The sequence below is a fragment of the Mesoplodon mirus genome, assembly GCF_964341445.2.
Source record: "Mesoplodon mirus genome assembly, chromosome: 5".
Lineage (NCBI taxonomy): Eukaryota > Metazoa > Chordata > Mammalia > Artiodactyla > Ziphiidae > Mesoplodon > Mesoplodon mirus.
In genome coordinates, this window is record NC_138980.1 from 46,326,745 (window position 1) to 46,343,399 (window position 16,655).

Below are 16,655 nucleotides of genomic sequence, written 5' to 3' on the forward strand. Positions count from 1 at the left end.
AGGCTGACCACTGTGAGCTGGGCATCCCACATAAGGGACAAGGAAGATGTGGGTATGTCCTGGCCACTCTTCGGTACCTTATAAACATGTATCTGTTGAGCCTCAGAAGTGCCCATGAGGAACTGTTGACATCCTCACTTTGCAAATGGGGAAAGTGAAGCGCAGGCAGGTCACACCTCTTGCCCACAGGCACCCAGGAGTAAATAGTGGAGCTGGGCCTCCCACTCAGATCTGCCCTACCCCACAGCATCATGCTGTGGGCATTTGTCATTGTCTGAAGTGGTGCTGGCCTAGAAGTCCTTGTGCCCTAGTGAGAGGTTTCAGTGAGGAGGGCACATGTATTTCTGGCACAGGATGGAGTGGAGTGGCCTAATGGCTCCAGCTGACAAATGGGAGAGAGCAGAGAGTAAGGAGGGGCCTGGCCAGGCACTAATGGGGCCAAGTGAGGCCCCAGGACCACTAGGGGGCGGAGGGTACCAAGGGGACTTTTGCTTGCATGGGCTCTGTAGCAAGCAGAAAGTGTTGGGGGATGCCCGGCACATCCCCTGCCTGACAGTCATAGTGCTTGGAGCTGAGACTGCCAAATTGCAGGCAGGGGGTGGGCGGGGGGCCGTGAGTTGAGCTGACATTGCTGCTGGTGCCAGCTGCCTATGTACCTTCTTGTGGCAACCTGGAGCTGGAGAGCAGGGTTGAGGGATAGAGTGGCAGTTGGGTAGCACTGGCCTCTTCTTTCATGCTCCTGGTGCTTCTTGACTACCCACCTTTGGCAAAGAGACATGTGGGGTCTGGGCCTGTGGGTTGCAGCCATGGTTAGAACGGCTCTCTCTGGTGTCCTGTCTTGCGCAGGTAGAATGTTTGGCCTGCCTTCCCAGTTGCTATGTAGGATGTGATTCCCTATCCTGGGCTCCAGGGTTGATATGAGCTCATAAGAACTCTTTTTCTTGTCCCTGGGCAAGGTCACATTGTCTTTCCTGGCAACATTCCTTGTTTTGTCTTCCTTTTCGTTTCGAGTGGTGATGGGCTTTGAAGGGTTTGGCAGCCTCTCATGGGTGTCATCAGCCCCAGTGGACAAACACTGATGTGCTGAACTGCCCATGTACTGCAGGATGCTGGGGTGCTTGTCTCCGCCCCTTGAGGAGCAACTTTGGGCGTTGTGACTGCCGCAGACGCATGCACGTTTCTTGTGGGCTGTGGGCTCTCTCTTCTCCTAACTGAGATCTACTTTACCCTAATAGTCAGTCCTTCTTAGGGTCCTCAAGCTGGTGTGGCCCACATGCAAGCTTGGGGACATCATCTGAGAGGCCCTTCTGGCTTCTAGAAGTCTGCTCCTGAGAGGCCTTTTAAATTGGCATTTCCAAATATTGATCCTCTGATGGGGATCAATGGGGTAGGTGCTGGAGTGGGTTTTCTGTCCCCATGACAGAGAGGTTTCGTGGCAGGCAGGAGCAGAAGGGTGATAGGACCTGAGGCCCTCCCTGATGCTTGCCACCTGCCTCTGCAGATATGATTCCTACGAGGCCTGTGACTCGAGGGCCGTCCTGAGTGAGCGTGATCTGTACCGGTCGGGCTATGACTACGGCGAGCTTGACCCTGAGATGGAAATGGCCTACGAGGGCCAGTATGATGCCTACCGCGACCAGTTCCGCATGCGTGGTGGCGACACCTTTGGCCCACGGGCTCAGGGCTGGGCCCGGGACTCCCGGAGTGGCCGGCCGATGGCCTCAGGCTACGGGCGCGTGTGGGAAGACCCCATGGGGGCCCGGGGCCAGTGCATGCCTGGTGCCTCCCGGCTGCCCTCCCTCTTCTCCCAGAACATCATCCCTGAGTACGGCATGTTCCAGGGCATGCGTGGCGGGGGCACCTTCCCGGGTGGCTCCCGCTTTGGCTTTGGGTTTGGCAATGGCATGAAACAGATGAGGCGGACCTGGAAGACCTGGACCACAGCTGACTTTCGGGTGAGTGGAGGAGGCCTCCCTGTTTTGTGACTGAGCAGAGCGAGGGGCCTGGAGCCATCCACCCTGACCCTGCTCCCTCTTTCTGACCCAGACCAAGAAAAAGAAGAGAAAGCAATGTGGCAGTCCCGACGAGCCCGACAGCAAAGCCACCCGGACGGACTGCTCCGATAACAGTGATTCAGACAATGGTGAGCCCAGGCACTGGCATGACCCTTGCCCTCTGCCCCTTGGGGCTCCTGGGCTGAGCTTGCTTCCTCTTAACCTTTCAGATGAGGGCACTGAGGGGGAAGCTGCAGAGGGCACTGAAGGCGCTGAGGCTGTGGAGAAGAGCTTCAGAGCAGTAAGTGGCCCCAGCCCTGCACTCTCTCTGTCTGTAGGTGAGGCCTGTGAACAGTGGGCTGCCTGAATCATCTCTGCATGCACACATGACTAGTACAAGGAGGTGGAGGTCTGGTAGAGAGCACAAGCTGCTGGCAGGCTGCCTAACCAGAGGTTGGATTTCCTTATCAGAAAAATGGCGGAGTGAGCCCTCTGTGCAAGGGCTGTTGGGAGGATGTGAGGCTCCTGGCTCAGTGCCTGGCCTGGAACAGGGCCTTGGCATTTACAGCTGTTATGAACAGCTATACATGCTTTAACATTAAATTTTTGAAAATGTGTCTTAGGAAGGAGACGATGAAGAGGGAAAAGAGGACGGGAAGGAAGAAGGCAAAGAGGATGCAGAGAAAGGTGAGTCTTCTGAGTGGCCTGGGTGCTGGGGTGGCTCTTCCAGGTGCTCGTGGTGGGAGGGGTCCAGCCAAGGGCAGGGTTTTGGCAGAAATGTGTCCAGCTTGGATCCTCCCTTGTGTGGAGTAACCTCCCTCTTCACCCCCTTCCCACTCTGCCCCTAATCTTCCCAGACCGAGGCTATGGGTGGCGATGGCCCCTGCTTAGTACACTGGTTTTGTCTTCAGGTGGGGGCAGCAAGCAAAAGTGTGGGGGAACCCCAGGCACACCCCCTGCCCTCAGGCCCTTAGTAACATGCAGTTCCAAGTCCTTAAGGGCTGGTGTCCAAGCCGGGACCCTTGGTGCAGTTTTTACGGCTCTGGTTTGCGTGTCCTTTCCCTTAGCACCTCCACAGCCCCTGTTGGGAGCCCCTGTTGGGAGCCCCTGTGCCCCTATTCAGGTGATGAGCGCCAACAGGTACCTAACCATAAATCCAGCCTCAGCCTACTGTTGCCGCGGTGCCCAGTGTGAGGTGGGCAGGGCCATGCAAGCTTTGGGGCCTTTACCCTTGGAGGCTGCTCTTAGGCCCCAACTGAGGCCTTCCTGCATCCTGCCACCTGGGCCCTCTGAACTTGTGCCAGTGTCCCCACTGAGACAGCCTCTCTTTGCCTTCCAGCCTCCCTGTGGCCCACTCTGCAGAGTATAGATGTCCTGGAGAGTGATGGGGTCAGCACGTGTCCTCCCCTCTTCAGGGCCTAGGCCAAAATCACTCCCCAGCCATTCCAGGGTACCCAGCCCTGTTCACAGCCAGAGGCCTTGCTCGACAGCTGCTTTCAGAATGGACCCTCTGGAGTAGCTGGTGGATAATCCAGCCAGAGGCCACAAACTGGTAACTGTGCTCCTCTGTTCCCACAGGGGCCCTGAGCACCCAGGATGAGAGTGGCCAGACCAAGCGCAAGTTGCAGGCAGGCAAAAAGAGCCAGGACAAGCAGAAAAAGCGGCAGCGAGACCGCATGGTGGAAAGGTAACCAACTTCCCTCCCCCCCTTTGCCTCTGCCTCGCTCTGGGGCTGCCTCCAGGAGAGCAGGGCCATAGCTCTGCTGCCTCACCGCCCTCTGGCCTCCCTTGGGAGCTGCCACCTGCTCGGCCGTGCATGGACCCTGCTTTCCGCCAGGCCCAGCTCCCAAGGCCTGATTCATCCCTTGCCCCTCTGCGGCCGCCTGGCGACCGCTAGCGACTTTGGCCTGAGATCTGACACTGCTCACCACCGTTGCCCAGAAGCTCCAGCACTAGGTCACTCAGCGCACGAGCCCCGAGGTGCACTGGGGGCCTGATGCCCCTGCGGGAGGGGGCCAGCTCATCAGAGACTCAAGGTCCAAGGCGCCTGTGCCACCCCAGCTAGCTGCCAAGAGGCCGTCACCACACTCAGGAGAGATGGCAGCACCTGTGGGCTGTGGCAGCCTCGGGCCTGCCCTCTGCCCTGCCCGCCGGCCCTGTCAGGCCGGGCCTGTCTGCGGCTGAGCCCTTCACGCCCCTTGGTCGGGTCTGTCTGCCCTCAGGGCTCCCGCACTGGCGCTTGCCTCCTCCTCCTCCGCCTCAGACTCTTGCTCTTGCTGGACCTTCCTCAGCCTCGCCGGCGCCTGGCCCCTGGGCTCTCCAGACAAAGCTGACCCCGTGGCCCAGATAAGGACGTCCGGCAGAGGTAGGGACCTGCCCCAAGGCCTCGGTGGCGGCTGGCCTCCTCCGCCCCTTGCCACGGCGGCCTGCTCCGGCCCAGGCCCCAGACCCCGGGCTTCTGCTGTGGACACGAGGCCCAGACAGAGCACCTCGCTCAGGTGACTCCAGGCTGCCCTCTGGCAGGCCGGGCGGGCGCCCTCCTTCCAGCTCAGACTGGTCTCTTCTCAGAAGAGGAAGATGAGGCAGCAGGTGCCCAGGCCTGCTTGCCTCCCATCCCTCCCGACACCACCCCCAAGCATTCTGAGCAGAGGATGGGCTGGGCCTTTCAGTCCCTCAGACCCCAGAAGGAAGATGCAGCACCTTTTCGGGCCCTGCCTCGGGACTGCGTACTCCACTCTGCACCTCAGGGCCACCTGGCTCATGCCAGGGCATCCTCCTTCCGGTCCCCAGCTGGGCCAAGTACACAAGCTCCTGCCCAGCCTTGGTAGAGATGCCCACCGGCAACCTTCCAGCGACTCCTTGCCTGTTGCAGCAGCTGCTGCCTCAGGCTTCAGCCTCCTGCCTACGGGAAGGAAGAGCTCCTCCCCTGTATCCCCTACGTTGCAGTAACTGCAGCCTGCAGACTTTCTGTCCCTCTCTACTCCCAACCCCACTGGTCCTAGCCTGTCCCCCTGCTGGGACCGTACTTCACAGGCCCATGAGCAAGGCCTGTTTCAGGGCTCGCAGCTGGGTTGGGTGAGGCAGCCGCACTGTTCCCTGGGACCGTCTTGGTCTCAGTCCCTCATTTCCCTCCTGTGGCAGGATCCAGTTTGTGTGTTCTCTCTGCAAATACCGGACCTTTTACGAGGATGAGATGGCCAGCCACCTCGACAGCAAGTTTCACAAGGAACACTTTAAGTATGTAGGCACCAAGCTTCCGAAGCAGACAGCTGACTTTCTGCAGGTGAGCCTTGGAGTGGTACAGCTGCTTTTACCCTCAGGACATAGATCAGCCCACACAAACCTTAATATCTCCTTGGGATCTCCGGCAGGACTATGTTGCCAACAAGACCAAGAAGACAGAGGAGCTCCGAAAAACCGTGGAGGACCTTGATGGTCTGATCCAGCAGATCTATAGAGACCAAGATCTGACCCAAGGTGAGGAGGTTCCATCCCAGTCCTATCAGGCAGGGCCTCAGCCTTCCCTCCTCTGGTTCTCAGAGTGGGGTCACAACACCCCTCTGTTCCCCCAGGGAGGGTCACTGAGAACAGCCTCAGGCCCACGTGGAAGTGGCAGGGTGAGGTGAGGAGCTGGTCTGCTGTTTTCCCCCAACTCCTGGGTCTTTCTTAGGTGCCTGGGACCAGTGGCAACTCTCCTCCTTCTCCCCTCTACAGAAATTGCCATGGAACATTTTGTGAAGAAGGTAGAGGCAGCCCACTGTGCAGCCTGTGACCTCTTCATTCCCATGCAGTTTGGGATCATTCAGAAGCACCTCAAGACCATGGATCACAACCGGAACCGCAGGGTGAGTGGCCACCAGTGCCCTTCCACCAGCCTGTGGTTGACCGGGTGAGGCCACTGGGGAGGTCCTGGGGTTATAACCCCTGCTTACCCATGAGAAACTGCAGGGACTGCAGGGCGCAGGAAGATGTAGACATTTCCAGCCCAGTTCAGTCAGCGAAGCTACAGAGAGAGGGGTGGGAAATGGGGACTCTGCCTGGCAGGTGGTGGCATCAGAGCTAGACCTTAAGAAGTAAGGTCTGTGGGATATGGTGACCTCCATGTGCATATGGGTCAATGGCCACATAGGTTCAGAAACCAAACAGGGAGAAGTGTATGGTGCAGGTGTTGTTGGAGGAGGTATTGGACACAAGGTTCACAAGGGCTGGGCTGAGGGGCCTGATCTTGCTCCTGTAGGCAGCAAAGCTTTTAAGTGGGGGACCAGTAGGATTAGAGTCGGTGTTGGACTAGAGACTTCGGGCATCTGTTGTGGGAGGGAGGTTGGGGATCAAGGAAGGACTGCTGCAGTATGAAGCCAGAGGTATGCCTCCACCTTGGAGATGAAGAGACAGGCAGGATAGAAGAGGTGTTAAGGAAGTGAACAGGAGGTTGGCATGAGGGAGTGACCAGAAGTCTGGGATGTCGCAGATTTCTGCCTTAGCTGGTGGACAGTGGTGCTGCTATGATGGGGAGGGCGGTATATGGTACAGGGAAAGGAGCGAGTTTGGCAAGAAATTGAAAAAATTCTGTCTTGCATTCCAGTGTATTCCCAGTGCCTAGCACAGAAGCCAGAGTAGGTGGGGGGTTTTTTGTTGTTGAATGGGTGACATCCTAGGTTAGAGGTGTCTGTTAGAGATCAAGTGAGGGTGGTGGGGCTTTGCGGTAGGGAAAGAGCTGAGAGGCTCAGGGCCCGGTCTGGGCTAGAAAAAGAGTCTTGGGTGCCATCACCCTGGAGGAGGCTGATGGGATTTATGAGCAGATAATAGCAGCAAAATGGTGTAAGAAATAGCATTTCTCAACCTTTTTCCATGCCCATCAGATTCATCGCTGGTCTTAGTGCAGTGATTCTCAACAGTGGGATGGGTTTAGAGATCTGGCTTGGGTGGTTTGGGTAGTTGAGGAGATTTGGGATTGGCATATGCAATTGAGAGGTATGGAAAGATAAGGAATATGTCTGTTGGCTTTGGCAACAGAGAAGCTGTAGGGATCTTGCCAAGGTGAGATTCTTGGGTTGGGAGCTGATAAAAGGGGTATACCAAAAGAGAACAGAGAGCAGATTGTAGAGGGTGGACATTGCATGGTATTAAAACTTGGAAAATCTTGGTGAAATGAATGATAGCTAGCAAAAAATAAACTCAAAACTGATTCTAAAGCAAGTTGAAAAAAAAAGAACAGCTGTAACAACCAGCAACTGTAGAGGGGATTGGAAGGGTGATAAAAGTTACTTTGAAGACACCAGTAGTTAGTTTATAGATAGTTTCAATATAAACACTATATTTTTTTAAATTCCAGACTTAGACGTGAATAAAAAGCTTCTAATTATTATTATTATTATTATTTTGGTGACAGCTTTATTGATATACAATTCACATACCATACGGTTCATCCATGTAAGGTGTACAAGTCAGTAGTTTTTAATAATATTCACAGTTGTGCAGCTATCAGCACAGTCAATTATAGAACCTTTTCATCACCTCAAAAAGAAACCCATACCCTTTAGCTATCACTCCAACCCCCATGCTCCCCCAGCCTTAGGCGACCACTGATCTACTGTCTGTCTCCATGTATTTGCTTATTCTGAACATTTCATAAAAATGCAGTCACATAGTATGTGGACTTCTGTGATCGGCTTCTTCAATTTAGCATGTGTTCAATGTTCTTCCATATTGTAGTGTGTATCAGAACTTCATTCCTTTGTACGGCCTAAAAATATTCTCTTGTATGGACACATACCTCATTTGGTTTATTCATTCTTTAGAATTTGGATTGTTTCTACCTCTTGGCTATTATGGATAATTCTGTTATGATGCAAGTTTTTGTGTGGACATGTATTATCATTTCTTTTAGACAGGAGTGGAATATCTGGGTCAAATAGTAACATTTTAACTTCCTGAGGAACTGCCAGATTGTTTTCCAAAGTGGCTGTACCATTTTATATCCCCATCAGCAACATATGAGAGTTCTGATTCATTCATATCTCACCAACACTAGTTATTATCTGACTTTTTGATTCCAGCCATTCTAGTGGGTGTGCAGTGGTATCTGTTGTATTTTTCATTCCCATTTCCCTGATAACTGACTATTGATGTGGAGCATCTTTTCAGCAGCTTGTTGGCCATCTGTCTACATTCTTAGAGGTGAAGAAATGTCTGTTCAGATACTTTATTTTTTAATTGTGTAGTCTTTTTTTTTTTTTTTTTTTTTTCTGTATGCGGGCCTCTCACTGTTGTGGCCTCTCCCGTTGCACAGGCTCTGAACGCACAGGCTCAGCGGCCATGGCTCATGGGCCCAGCCGCTCCGCGGCATGTGGGATCCTCCCGGACTGGGGCACAAACCCGCGTCCCCTGCATCAGCAGGCGGACTCTCAACCACTGCACCACCAGGGATGCCCTGTGTGGTCTTTTTAAGTTAAGCGTTCTTTATATATTCTAGCTGCAAGTCCCTTATCAGGCATATGATTTGTGAATATTTTCTCCCATTCTGTGGGTTGTTTTTTTTTCACCTTGATGAGTCTTTGCAGCACAAAAGTTTACTTTTGACGAAATCCAGTTTATCTATTTTTTTTCTTTTGTTCCTGTGCTTGGGGTATCATATCTAAGAATCCATTGTCATATAAAAGGTCACAAAGATTTACCCCTCTCTTTTCTTTAAAAAAATTTTTTTTTAATTAATTTATTTTTTGCTGCATTGGGTCTTCATTGCTGCTCGCGGGCTTTCTTTAGTTGCAGCGAGCGGGGGCTACTCTTCGTTGCAGTGCACAGGCTTCTCATTGCAGTGGCTTCTCCTGTTGCAGAGCACGGGCTCTAGGCGCGCGGGCTTCAGTAGTTGTGGTGCACAGGCTTGTAGTTGTGGCTCGCGGGCTCTAGAGCACAGGCTTAATAGTTGTGGCGCACGGGCTTAGTTGCTCCGCGACATGTGGGATCTTCCCAGACCAGGGCTCAAACCTGTGTCCCCTGCATTGGCAGGCGGATTCTTAACCTGCGCCACCAGGGAAGCTCCCCTATGTTTTCTTATAATAAGAATTTTACAGTTTCAGCTCCTATAATTTGGATCTTTAATGCATTTTAGTTAATTTTTGTATATGGTATGAGGTAAGGTTCAACTTCATTCTATTCCATGTGATTTTCCAGTTGTCCCAGCACCATTTGTAGAAGAAACTATTTTTTCCCTGTGACTGTTTTTTACCATTTTGACTATGGCACCCTTGTCAAAAGTTAGTTGACCATAGCTACATGGATTTATTTCTGGACTCTTGATTCTTTTGTTCTCTATATTCTTATGCCATTACCACACTTTAGCTTCATAGGAAGATTTAGAATCGGAAAGTGTGACTCCTCCAACTTTTGTTCCTTTTTTTTCAAGATTGTTCCTTGAGCTTCCAAGAATTTTAGGACCAGCATGTCAGTTTCTACAAAGAAGCCAGCTGGTATTCTGATAGGACTATATTCAATTTCTATATCAATTTGAAGAGTATTGCCATCTCAGCAGTATTAAGTCTTCCAGTCTATAAATATGGGGTGTCTTTGCATTTATTTAGATCTTCTTTAATTTCTTTCAACAGTGTTCTATAGTTTCCACTGTATAAGTTTTGCACTTTTGGAGTTCTTAATTTATTCCTAAGTATTTTATTCTTTTGATACTATTATAAATGGAATTGTGTTCTTTAATTCCATTTCTGGGTTGTTCTTTGTATGTGTATCAAAATACAATTGATTTTTGGGGGGTTTTTTGGGGTTTTTTTTGCGGTACGCGGGCCTCTCACTGTTGTGGCCTCTCCTGTTGCAGAGCACAGGCTCTGGACGCACAGGCTCAACAGCCATGGCTCATGGGCCCAGCCGCTCCGCGGCACGTGGGATCTTCCTGGACCAGTGCATGAACCCGTGCATCAGCAGGCGGACTCTCAACCACTGCGCCACCAGGGAAGCCCAATACAATTGATTTTTGTATGTTACTATTTTATCCCGTAACCTCACTGAAGTTGTTTATTAATTCTAATAGTTCTTTTAGTGGATTCCTTAGCATTTTCTATATATAATATCAGTTGCCTGCAAATAGAGATAGTTTACTTCCTTTCCAATCTGGATGCTGTTTAATATTTTTTTTTCTTCTTTAATTGCCCGGGCTAGAACATCCAACACAATTTTGAAGAGAAGTATCTTCTTGTTCCTGATCTTGGTAGGGGAGGAAGCATCGGTCTTTGACCATTGAGTATGATGTTAGCTGTGGATTTTTCATAGGTGCCCTTTATCTGGTTGCTGAATTCCCTTCTATTCGTATCTTGTTGAGTATTTTTATTCTGGAAGGGTATTGGATTTTGTCAAATGCTTTTTCTGCATTTATTGAGATGCTCATGTGGTTTTTGTTTTTTATTCTATTGGTATGGGATATTACATTGACTTGGGTTGTTAAGCCACACTGGTGTTCCTGGGAAAAATCCTACTTGGTCATGGTGTATAATTTTTTTATATGTTGTTGGATTGGCTTTGCTGATGTTTTGTTGAGAATTTTTGCATCTGTATTCCTAAGAGATAATTCATCTGTGTTTTTTTTTGTGATGTCTTTGGTTTTGGTAACAAAGTAATACTGGCCTCGGGCTTCCCTGGTGGCGCAGTGGTTGAGAGTCCGCCTGCCGATGCAGGGGATACGGGTTTGTGCCCCGGTCCGGGAAGATCCCACATGCCGCGGAGCGGCTGGGCCCGTGAGCCATGGCCGCTGAGCCTGCGCGTCCGGAGCCTGTGCTCTGCAACGGGAGAGGCCACAACAGTGAGAGGCCCGCGTACCGCAAAAAAAAAAAAAAAAAAAGTAATACTGGCCTCAAAAAATGAGTTGGGAAGTTTTCCCTCCTGTTGTTTGGAAGTATGTGAAGAATTGGTATTAAATTGGTAGAATTTGCCCCTGAAGCCATCTGGACCTGGGCTTTTCTTTGTGGGTAGCTGCTTTTTTTTTCATTGCTAATTCTATTTCTTTACTTGTTATTGGTCTATTTAGATTTTCTATTTCTTCTTCTTCTTTCTTTGGCTGCGCCACGCATCTTTCAGGACCTTACTTCCCGGGCCAGGGATTGAGCCTGGGCTCCGGCAGTGAAGGTGCCGAGTGGTCCTAACTACTGGAACACCAGGGAACTCCCTCTATTTCTTCTTGAGTCAGTTTCAGTAGTTTGTGTCTTTCTAGAAATATGTCCGTTTCATCTACTATCCAATTTATTAGCATACATTTATTTCCAGTGTTCCATAATAATCCTTTTTATTTCTGTAATGTCAGTAGTCCCCCCCGCCTTTTTTTTTTTTTTTTTTTTTTTTTTTTTGCGGTACGCGGGCCTCTCACTGTTGTGGCCTCTCCCGTTGCGGAGCACAGGCTCCGGATGCGCAGGCCCAGCGGCCATGGCTCACGGGCCAGCCGCTCCGTGGCACGAACCCGCGTCCCCTGCATCGGTGGACCCCCAACCACTGCGCCACCAGGGAAGCCCCCCCTTCTTTCATTTTTGACTGCTGTAATTTGAGTCTTGTTTTTTTCTTGGTCAGTCTTGTTAAGGTTTAATTTTGTTGATCTTTAAAAAGAACAAACTTATGGCTTCATTGATTTTTTTTCTCCTCTTCTGTTTTTCTGTTCTCTGCTTCATTAATTTCTACTCTAATATTCTGCTTGCTTAGGTTTTTTTCTATTTTAATGTAGGCATTTATAGCTAATAATTTTTTCTCTGAGTACTGCTTTCACTGTATCCCATAACTTTTGGTATGTCATGTCCTCATTTTCACTCATCTCAAGTTATTTTCTAATTTCCCTCTGATTTCTTTTTCTTAGACCCACTAATTATTCAGCAGTGTGTCATTTCATTTTCGCATATTTCTGAATTTCCCAAATTCCTTTGTTACTGATTTCTAATTTTATTCAATGTGGTCAGAGAATATACATTCTATTATTTCAGTCCTTTTAATTTACTGAAGTTTGTTCTATGGCCTAGTAGTGTATGGCCTATGCTGTGCCTTGTGCATTTGAGAAGAATGGATTTTCTGCTCTTGCTGTGTGGAGTGTTCTATAGATACCTGTTATGCTTGTTTGGTTTTATAGTTTTGTTCAAGCCTTTTATTTCCTTGTTGATCTTCTGCCAAGTTGTTCTATGCATTATTGACAGTGGGATATTGACATCTCCAGCTATTGTTGAATTGTCTGTTTCTCTATTTCTGTCAATTTTTGTCTTACGTATTTTGGTGCTCTGTTGTTAGGTGCATCTATACTTATAATTGTTATATCCTCCTGATGGAGTGACCCTTTATCCTTATTAAATGTCCCTTTCTGTCTTAGTACCATTTTTTGTTTTAACACTGTATTTTGTCTGCTATTAGTACAGCCAGTTCATTTTTCTTATGGTTGATGATTGTATATCTTTTCCCATCCTTTTCATTTCTATTTTATTTTATTTTTTTGCATTACGTGGGCTTCTCACTGCTGTGGCCTCTCCCGCTGCGGAGCACAGGCTGTGGACACGCAGGCCCAGCAGCCATGGCTCACAGGCCCAGCCGCTCCGCGGCATGTGGGATCCTCCCAGACCGGGGCACGAACCCATGTCCCCCGCATCGGCAGGCAGACTCTCAACCACTGCGCCACCAGGGAAGCCCTTCATTTCTATTTACTGAATCTATTGGATCTAAAGTGTGTCTCCTATGAATAGCATATAATTTGATCTTGTTTTTCTATCCAGCTTGACAGTCTCTGCCTTTTGACTGGATTGTTTAATTCATTCACATTTAACATTTTGTTGATATTATTAGATTTACCTTGTTCTCCTATTCACACTTCACTGCTTTCTTTGTATTAAGTATTTCTTTAGTATAACATTTAATTTTCTTTAATGGTTTTTTTGCACTGCATTTTGGGGCATTATTTTCCTAGTGGTTTCTCTAGGCCTTACTTTATACATTTTAAGTTTTCCTTTAGATATAATAACTTAATTTCAGTGAGATTAACTTACTCCTATGTACCTCTCTACAATATGAGGTTTTTGTTATGTAAAGTAGTACCTCTGTATGTGGTACAAACCCAATAATGTAATACAATGTAATTATTACTTTATATAATTTGTCTTTTAAGGAAGCTGACAGAATGAAAGGAGAGCAGTTACATATTTCTAGTTTTTGTTATATTGGCCTTCTTATTGCTCATTACTGGTTCTCTTCATTTGAATTCTTCCTGTGGATTGAAGTTACCATCTATAGTCATTTCCTTATTAGCCCAATACAGTTTTACTCCCCCAACCTTCTTTGTGCCATTACTGGCAAATATATTACATTTCTCTGTTACAGGCCAAACAATACAATTATTTATATATATTTAGAACTATATATATTTTTAATATTTAAATATGTGTATAGTTTTATACAACTCCTTTTTAAACCAGTTCAGAAGACAGGGAAACATATTGCATTTGTAGTGTTTTTTGTAATTACATAATTACCTTTATTGTTCTTTCATGTGGATTTGCATTATTGTCTTGGATGGCTTCCTTTCTGCTTGAAGAACCTCCTTTGGTATTTCTTATAAGGTCTGCTAGTATGTGGTATGTGGTTGTTGTAGCAAAAATCTGAAAACATTGTAAGTGTGCCTCAGTTGGGAGACATTCTGGTGTGTCCATCTGTGCACCTAAAGGGAGGAGGATAATGTATTGGCGAGTGAGAATAGTATCCTAATTGTGCATCTTTTTTTTTCTGTTCATAAAACTTTTTTTCCACTTAATATGAACTTAATACACGTGTTCTTAACAATTATGCTTGAATTGTTCATGAAAATCTCATAAGACATTAAACAAAGCCATCATCTCAAGTTAGTTCCATGTTAACTATAGCACGGGCATGTTAGTCAAGCATCAAAAAAAATCACAAAAGCAAAAAAAAAAACTAAGAAAAAATTAAATATATGGGTTTTTTGTTTTACTCCTGTGCTTGATATACACGAAGCACTGGATATCAAGCAATTCATTTTTTTAAAATTTTTATTTATTTATTTTTGGCTGTGTTGGGTCTTCGTTGCTGCACGCGGGCTTTCTCTAGTTGCGGCGAGCAGGGGCTGCTCTTCGTTGCAGTGCGTGGGCTTCTCAGTGCAGTGGCTTCTTTTGTTGTGGAGCACGGGCTCTAGGCTCATGGGCTTCGGTAGTTGTGGCTCACGGGCTCTAGAGCACAGGCTCAGTAGTTGGGGCACATGGGCTTAGTTGCTCCGTGGCATGTGGGATCTTCCCGGACCAGGGCTCAAACCCACGTCCCCTGCATTGGCAGGTGGATTCTTAACCATTGCACCACCAGGGAAGCCCAAGCAGTTCATTTTTAATGCATCTTGTACATTCGTTCTTAAGTTGCCTAAAACATTTAAATGCAAACATGATGAGTGTAGCAAAAATAATGAAAGCAAACAGCAGGTAACTTTATAAATAGTGTAATGTGAACCATTTTTGCTCTTATGCAGAGTAAACTGGGTCACAGCTAAAGGAACGCTTCTGTAGCTGTAGTCAGCGGTATGCACATTGAGACTGGGTGTTCTGCAGATAACACATAGTTTAACGTATAATATCCATGGGATATCTGTTTCTACTACAGCCTTGTAAGTGTGCCAAACCTTAAAGTACCCACAACTACACCTGTGACTGGAACCAATTATCCCTTTTATTCCCCACAAGGACAAACCAATATGTAGGCAGTTTTGTTTTGTGTATCTTTAACTTATTTCATTTTCAGCATGCATGAGGGCTATTAATATTTTCCCCAAGTAGTAGAGAAAAATATGTAAGGAAAAAAAGATGAAGGTGGGGAAAGGGAGTAGAAACAGAAAGTGAGATGATTTTCTGAAATGTGATAATAGAGTGGCTAGGGTAGAGTAGAGGTCCTGGAGATCAGCTTCCCCACCCCTCCAAAAATAGCTTTACCTGTTTTTCCTATTTATGGCTTTATACTTGCATTACCATTACTTGCATTAATGATGGAAGTAAGAGTTGCCTTCATTCTTACCACCGAGAAAATCATGTAGCATTTTGGTAAAAATCCTCCCAGAGAGAAAGGCTCTGGCATGCTTCGCACACTGTCCCATCACACATCTTTCCTATGCCAGGGGAGAGATGAGCCCTACTTTAAGGACCGCATGGTGTTCTTTTGAATGTCTGATTTACTTAACCACTTCTCCACTGAAGAACATTAAGGTGCTTTCCAATTTTTCACTACTGCAACCAGTGTGCATGCATGTTTCCCATTTTAAACTTAGGCTAGACTCCGGGAAGGAATTACTGAGAAATTTTTACTTTTGATATATTCTATCAAACTGATTTCCAGAAAATAAACAGTTGAGCCTCTCACCAACAGAGTATAAGTGTCTCTTTTCAACCTTTACATTTGGGGGTATAATTCTTCCTCCTGGGAATCCTATGGATTAAAAGGATGTATATCATTAAAATATACTTTTTGACATTCGTATTCCTTTTATATCCTCCCTGTTTATCCTAAAGAGTTGCGTGCATTTTAGGGCATTTGCCCCCTTGTTAGGAGTTGCACATTTGGTTTTTAGTAGGTTTTTTTTATTTGTTCTCTGCTTATAATTTTTAAGTAAGCAAATCAGATTTCTGCAGTACAGCTGTAAAGACATATGTCTGTAATCAGTTACATACAGTAAGTATGGTGTGGAAAGATGGAGCATTTGAGCAAAGATCAAATCGGGTCATGGCTCCATGCTTGTAGAGTGGACCCACGCTTGTAACCAAGGGTGGGCTTACAGAACTACGCAATCTGGTAGTAGTCATTGGCGGTGCTGGGCCCTGAGGTGGAGGTGGAGAGGTGTGCGGGTGTGAGTGGTCTCTGCCCAACCCGGCGGGGTGGGGTGGGGTGCTTTTGGATACCTGGGGCAGCCTCTGCAGCCCTGCCTGCCTTGCCCGCAGCTCATGATGGAGCAGTCTAAGAAGTCCTCGCTTATGGTGGCTCGCAGCATCCTCAACAACAAGCTAATCAGCAAGAAGCTGGAGCGCTATCTGAAGGTGAGCTGCACGCCCCTGGCATGCCGGCCCTAACCCCAGCCCCTGGTCCTGGTCCTGGCCCCAGCCCCGCGGGTCCTCCCTTTCTTCAGTATCGCGCCCCTCTCCGCAGGGCGAGAACCCTTTCACCGACAGCCCGGAGGAGGAGAAGGAACAGGAGGAGGCCGAGGGCGGTGCCCTGGATGAGGGGGCGCTGGTCGAAGCGGCAGGGGTCGCGGAGGGTGCAGAGGGCGCGCCGGCGCAGCCCCCAGTGCCCCCAGAGCCGGCCCCCGGGGCCGCGTCCCCACCCCCACCGCCGCCCCCTGAGGAGGACGAAGAGGCGGCCGTGCCCCTACTGGGCGGTGCGCTGGAGCGCCAGATCCGAGGCATCCCGGGCCTGGACGTGGAGGCTGATGACGACGACGAGGAGGGCGGGGGGGGCGCTCCATGACCCGGGCCCGGGGCGGGCGGAGCCCGCGTGGCCGAGGCTGCAAGCCGAGTCTAATAAACTTCTTCCCATCTTACCTCTTCCTCTTTTGTCTGTGTGCGGCGCGGTCCCCGTGGGCGGCTGTCGGGACCTAGCCGCTGGGCTGTGTGTGCTTGCGGGCGGGGCCCGGGAAGAGTGGGTTGCGCCTGCGCA

At 48.6% G+C, this 16,655-nt stretch overlaps 1 protein-coding gene across 2 annotated transcripts in view; it reads left to right on the forward strand.

The window, feature by feature from the left end:
• AKAP8L (A-kinase anchoring protein 8 like) overlaps positions 1-16,533 on the forward strand; it is a 30,579-nt gene extending 14,046 nt beyond the window's left edge. For both annotated transcript variants that reach the window (XM_082620855.1, XM_082620856.1), the window contains 10 exons: positions 1,502-1,955; positions 2,047-2,143; positions 2,225-2,295; positions 2,618-2,681; positions 3,573-3,681; positions 5,136-5,277; positions 5,366-5,471; positions 5,709-5,839; positions 15,944-16,039; positions 16,149-16,533. In XM_082620855.1, coding sequence (XP_082476981.1) covers positions 1,502-1,955; positions 2,047-2,143; positions 2,225-2,295; positions 2,618-2,681; positions 3,573-3,681; positions 5,136-5,277; positions 5,366-5,471; positions 5,709-5,839; positions 15,944-16,039; positions 16,149-16,466 — 1,588 coding nt within the window. In that variant the 3' untranslated portion in view covers positions 16,467-16,533. The remainder of the gene's footprint in view (positions 1-1,501; positions 1,956-2,046; positions 2,144-2,224; positions 2,296-2,617; positions 2,682-3,572; positions 3,682-5,135; positions 5,278-5,365; positions 5,472-5,708; positions 5,840-15,943; positions 16,040-16,148) is intronic.
• Positions 16,534-16,655: the final 122 nt, after the last annotated feature.